The following is a 6,000-nucleotide window of genomic DNA, read 5'->3' as shown; positions in this document are numbered from 1 at the left end:
CCAGTGAAGAAATGGGCAGAAGATATGAACACACTTCTCCAAAGAGGACATCCAGATGGCCAACAGACACATGAAACGATGCTCAGCATCCCTCCTCATCAGGGAAATACAAATCAAAACCACACTGAGATACCACCTCACGCCGGTCAGAGTGGCTAAAATGAGCAAATCAGAGAACTCTAGATGCTGGCGAGGATGTGGAGAAACGGGCACCCTCCTACACTGTTGGTAGGAATGTAAACTGGTACAGCCCCTCTGGAAAACAGTGTGGAGGTTCCTCAAAAAATTAACAACAGAACTCCCCAATGACCCAGCAATAGCACTGCTAGGAATTTACCCAAGGGATATAGGAGTGCTGATGCATAGGAGCACGTGGACCCCAATGTTGATAGCAGCACTCTCAACAATAGCCAAAACATGGAAAGAGCCTAAGTGTCCATCAACGGATGAATGGATCAAGAAGATGTGGTTTATCTACACGATGAAATACTACATGGCAATGAGAAAGAATGAAATCTGGCCTTGTGTAGCAACATGGATAGAACTTGAGGGTGTTATACTGAGCAAAATAAGTCAGGCATAGAAGGACAAATACCATATTTTTGCACTTATAGGAGGATTAGGAGGAACATCGGGGAGAAGAAGGGGGGAAATAGTGGGGGAGAGGGAGAGAGGCAAACCATGAGAGACTCTTGAATGCTGAGAACTGAGGACTGATTGGTAGGGAGAAGGGGGAGGGGAGCATGGAAGAGGGCACTTGTGGGGATGAGCACTGTGTGTTATATGGAAACCAACTTGACAATAAACTATTTGTGTAAAAAAAAAAAAAAAGAAAATGTTCAAATATGGTTCAACCTTATCAAGGCAAAAACAAGGACTTTATACATTTTAGCAAATAATTTTAAAACCATTGTATCCTAAACAAGTCCTGGCAATTAATGGGTAGTTAATTAACAGAAATATCAACACAGATCTAGGACTTTTCCCAAGTGACTATGACTTTTACTCAAAAAGAGAGTAGGGTAAATACTCCGATAACTTTTACTTACCAGTGGGGAGATCTTCAACTTTTGCAAGGTCATTCTCTTCTATTCCAGGCATTCCTGCATCACCACCTCGTTTGATTTGTTCTGCCCAAGAACAAAAGATGTAATTCTTTATTTGTCCTTACATATATTGAAAATGATTTGAAGGAATGTAATAATCAGTTTCTAAAGCAATAGGCTACATTCACTGCATATCTTTATATCTTGTTTTGGACACAGCTGTAACACTAAAACAATTTATTCTTTTTTTCTTCTCTATCAAAATATTCAAATGTGAAACAGCACTAACACCTATTCACAACTGAACTAAAATCAAACAGTATTCTTTATGACTGAAAATGCTCACTTAAAAATGAGAAGAAAAAGTCAATATCCTATTAATACAAAACAAAATAATAGTAATACCTTTCCCATGTGGAATATGATTGCTTGAGGGTTCTTCATTCTTATCTGCAGCATTCTCAGGTTCTTTCAGAATGTTTTTAGGTACTGCATGATTGTTTATACCCAACTCGTTTCCATCTTTTGAATCAAACTTGTTTGACTCCTGCTGTTAAATAAAGATTTGGTAACAGTTAATAGTTTTCATTTCAAGATTAAACAACACAACTGCTAAATGTTCTGAAACAGTTCGTTTTTTGAAACATATACTATGGGTCCAAATTCCAAACACTTGAATATATGGGATATAATATTATTTTCTGTTCAGTTTTTATACCTAATACGAAATCAAAGAATAACACTTTTTAAAGTTTCTAATTATAGTAAATGGTCTAAAATGTTAGGCAGAGGTAATTCTCTCTGGCTATGCTGAGGGAATGATTCTGCAAGAAGACAGTCTTGCTGAGCACTGTAGACTGCTATGGAGACCTACAGTTGGGCAGTGAGTTAGGTGCTATGGGCAGGGTGGGTTCTCTATAGGCCTGTTATAATCGAGCAGGATGGTGGACTACAGGAGGTTGGCACATGGGAGACGCCTGAAGTGTGATAGATGGTTAATGACATCGCCAGGATTTTCGAGAAGCTGAAGCAGCAAGGTTGGAAAAGAGGCAACCTTGTTCCTAGGTGCACTGGCCACCCAACACAGAAAACAGCAGAACAATACGCAAGTCAGTACTCCTTCCAACATGCTTCTAACTCCATCATCTCTTTGGCAACTTGAATCTTCAGGTACCTGTTTAGACCTGACTCAATTCTATTGGTGGGCCAGTTTTGTTTTTTATATTGGTTGAGTGGCCTCAGTGAAAAAATGGGAGAGGCAAGGAGTTAAATACACATGCTTGTGTTGCCACATAGGTCCTTGTACTTAATATTTAATATATATAGAAATGTTTTGCCAACTCTAAAGCACTATGCAATTATAGTTATAGCATAATAATTACAACATTATAAAAAACAGCAGTATTTTAAAAATCCACAGGAAATCTAGAATAGCAAGAGCCAAATTATAAGAATTTGTCACAATAAAGATGACTAGGTGTTTTGACAATCAGGTATAGGTATTCCAGTGTGTGTGGCAGATAAAATTAACCATAAACATTTGCACTCTGCTTCATTGTTTACAAACTATTTTTTTCTTTTTTTTTTTTTTTAAATTTTTAGTGTTTTATTTATTTCTGAGAGAGAGAGACAGCGTGAGCAGGGGAGGGTCAGAGAGAGGGAGATACAGGATCCAAAACAGGCTCTAGGCTCTGAGCAAGCTGTCAGCACAGAGCCCTACGCGGGGCTCGAACCCACGAACCGTGAGATCATGACCTGAGCCCAAGTCGGACACTTAACCGACTGAGCCACCCAGGCGCCCCTACAAACTATTTTCAAATCTATCCTCCAGAGGCGCCTGGGTGGCTCAGCTGGTTAAGTGTCCAACTCTTGATTTTGTCTCAGGTCATGAGCTCATGGTTCATAGGACTGAGCCCATGGTGGGCTCTGTACTGATAGCACAGAGTCTACTTGGAATTCTCCCTCCCTCTCTCTCTGCCCCTTTCCTGCTTGGGTGTGCTTTCTCTCTCTCTCTCAAATAAATAAATAAACTTAAATTTTAAAAAAAGAAGTAATTGATTTGTCAGTAAAGTTGTATCCACTTTACAATCTGAGAAATATATTAATAGCAAAAATTATTTTTAAAAGTCAGATAAAAACATTTAGCTCAAAATTAGTTTTAAGAGTTGAGGTTATATTTTTGCAAATGTCTAATTCACTCAGCAATAAACCACTATAAGTCATTTTTTCAATTAGGCAGGCTAGAATACTTAAAAATGTAATGTTTTATGACAAAAGTACATATTTTCATTTTAAAAGTATATATTTAAATTACAAGATTTATAACATGAACATATTTTGATTTAAGTATTTTTAAATTTACCTTTTGTTCCTGCAAAAACTGGTCTGCTAACTTTTTAATATTTTCCTCATGCTGTGCTCTTAACTCCTTGATCTGTTGTCCACACTGAAAACTAAATTACAAAGTCATTCTTTTAGGCTATATTATCTTGCATTGACTTCTCAAAGTTGTCTAGAAGTTGAAAACATACATCTATAAAGCATTCAGTTAGCGGGAGAAGGGGCACAGAAGGACAAAGCAGGCATAAAAATAGATCACAGTCAAAATTCCTAGAATATTTGAATCTTTAATACAGGATAAAGAATACTGATAAAGCTAATTAAAATAACAAATTAGAAAGGTAAAAATCATTTTTATAAAGTTTTATTCATAAAGAAACAAATATCAAAGCCAACTTCAGTCACAGAAGAGAAAAACCCAAGAGAAAACCATGAGACCAATATATAGTAATAAATGAGAAAACAGAATTATAAGAGGTGATAAGGAGTGGCAGCAGATGATTCATCCAATAGTTCGCATTTTCAACACAATATTAAGAGTCTATAAACTTTAAGAAGAGCAAGAATGGAAGAAACCAATAAACAAGAGAATGGAGTCATTCATTTCTCTTCAGAGAAAATGTGAAGGAACAAAAACAAAGATCGGGAATTTCCAGTGGACAAGTAGTCAAAGAATACAAATACACCATTCATGCAAAAAGAAAGACGTAGTTAAAAATATACAAATGTTAACTTTCAGCATTAAAAATGCAATTAAATTTCCTATATGTATATATGATAGTATTTTATTCCTAAATTAGCAAAATTAAGTCCAAATTATAAAAGCTAATGTTGGTGTGGCTGTGGGGAAACATTTACATTATAAATTAGTACAACCATTATAGAAAACAATCTTTCATGTATGTGATAAAAGCAACAAAACAAAAAAACATTCTGTCTCAGGAATTCTATATTTGAGAATATACACCAGTGAAATAACATGAGAGGGAGAAATCCTTTTTACATAAAGAATTTTATAGCTGATATTCATAATAGTAAGATAAGGAAAATAGTTCAGCGATTGGGAGAGATTAAACAAATTTTGGAACATTAACATGCTGGAATAATAAATTACGTCTGAATATACTAACCCTTTAATCCTACTGACATACTGAAAATTATTGAATACTGTCAGCTTAAAATACATTTATATAAGTAGATGCATACTGGTAACCTATAAGACTAAGAAATCAGAAATGGATAAGCCATGCTTTGAAATGTGTTGAATCTTCTAAATTTTGGTATGCAGTCCTAAAAAGTACCCTTTACTAAAAAATGGATTAAAGATATATAACAAAGGTTTTTAAAGAGTGATTGCTACAAAGAGGTTCCCCAAGATCATCAACAATTTAGTGCAGAGATGTACCAAGGGGACTGAAATGCCAAACAGAAGAAGCAGCTGGCACCCAGTCAGACCCTCAGCTATTCTGGGGACCTCTCTCAGAATCGGCTTCATCTTCTAGATGCTTTTCAGAAAGAACCACAGAATCTTCTTTCAGTCTTTGCACATCTAACGCAATGAAACTTGGGCCTTGTAAGATTTTCTGACTCAAAATGAACTCTGCTATATGGGCAGACTAAACATATCTTCTAAAAGGTATTCTCATAGTGTTTAACATATCAAAATAAGAGTTTGGATTTCAAAGAGGCATAGGGAGACAATAGAAAAGAAACTTTAAAAATCTAAGAAAATTAAAGAAGAAAAGAAAAACAGAAGCCAGAAAGGAAAAAATAAACTGTCCAAAAGCTGGACACATATTCCAGATTCATAGCTATATAGTTTCTCACCTCTCATATTCTAACCTCTTCACAAGGTACGTAGTGTTCTTCCTATAGTCCTGAAGCTGGTCTTCTTGTCGAAGAAACTCCTGACGAAGCTCAGCAAGTTGCTCTATCCAAACAAGAATCAAAGGAATAAAGTTTACTTACTCTAATGCTTCTGATCGAGAAGTTACAGGATTTTAAAAACTTATGTACACTTCTCAATTTCTTTACTCAAACTCTCAGGGAATTAAATTATATAAATAGTACCACATTTAATTGCCTTTTATAACATATGCATAAACTTATCTGCTTTATAAAGGTGTTGGGTGGCTCAGTCAGTTAAGTGTTCAGCTTCAGCTCAGGTCATGATCTTGCGGTTTGTGGGTTCGAGCCCTGCACTGGGTTCTGTGCAGATAGCTCAGAGCCTGGAGCCTGCTTCAGATTCTGGTCTCCCCCCCACCTCTCTCTGCCCCTCCCCCACTCACGCTCTGTCTCTCAAAAATAAATAAAAATGTTTATAAAGGTGGGGGAAAATCATATTTTTTACATATACTGGCCATGGATATAGAATTCAAGGTTTCCTTCTCATTCTGAATCACACCTGACTCCCAGCTTAAGGTGCCAATCACTTTAGATCTCTTTTTTAGTTCTGCTACTAATGCTAGGTCCACATAGAACCTAACTGCATTTTCAAAGCTCATAATTCCTGGACAAGAGTTAAGAGTTTTAGTTGTAAAGAATAACATGAAATTCTAAGCTGGACAGTAGATTGAAAGTGAGGCCAGCTGCTCTTTTGTGAGCATTTAATACA

General features: G+C 36.2%; 1 protein-coding gene across 4 annotated transcripts in view; it reads right to left on the bottom strand.

Moving 5' to 3' along the window:
* Positions 1–6,000, bottom strand: part of GOLM2 (golgi membrane protein 2) — a 109,505-nt gene that overhangs the window by 58,197 nt on the left and 45,308 nt on the right. For 3 of the 4 annotated variants that reach the window (XM_039250064.1, XM_039250068.1, XM_039250066.1), the window contains exons 3-6: positions 5,214–5,316; positions 3,409–3,499; positions 1,452–1,596; positions 1,050–1,130 (exon numbers count right to left, since the gene is read on the bottom strand). In XM_039250064.1, coding sequence (XP_039105995.1) covers positions 1,050–1,130; positions 1,452–1,596; positions 3,409–3,499; positions 5,214–5,316 — 420 coding nt within the window. The remainder of the gene's footprint in view (positions 1–1,049; positions 1,131–1,451; positions 1,597–3,408; positions 3,500–5,213; positions 5,317–6,000) is intronic. The other variant, XM_039250065.1, reaches the window with a different exon arrangement.

Source organism: Hyaena hyaena, unplaced genomic scaffold (genome assembly GCF_003009895.1).
Source record: "Hyaena hyaena isolate Hyena2069 unplaced genomic scaffold, ASM300989v1 scaffold_361, whole genome shotgun sequence".
NCBI lineage: Eukaryota > Metazoa > Chordata > Mammalia > Carnivora > Hyaenidae > Hyaena > Hyaena hyaena.
The sequence above is the reverse complement of the archived record's forward strand: the minus strand, read 5'-3'. Positions and strand labels throughout refer to the sequence as shown.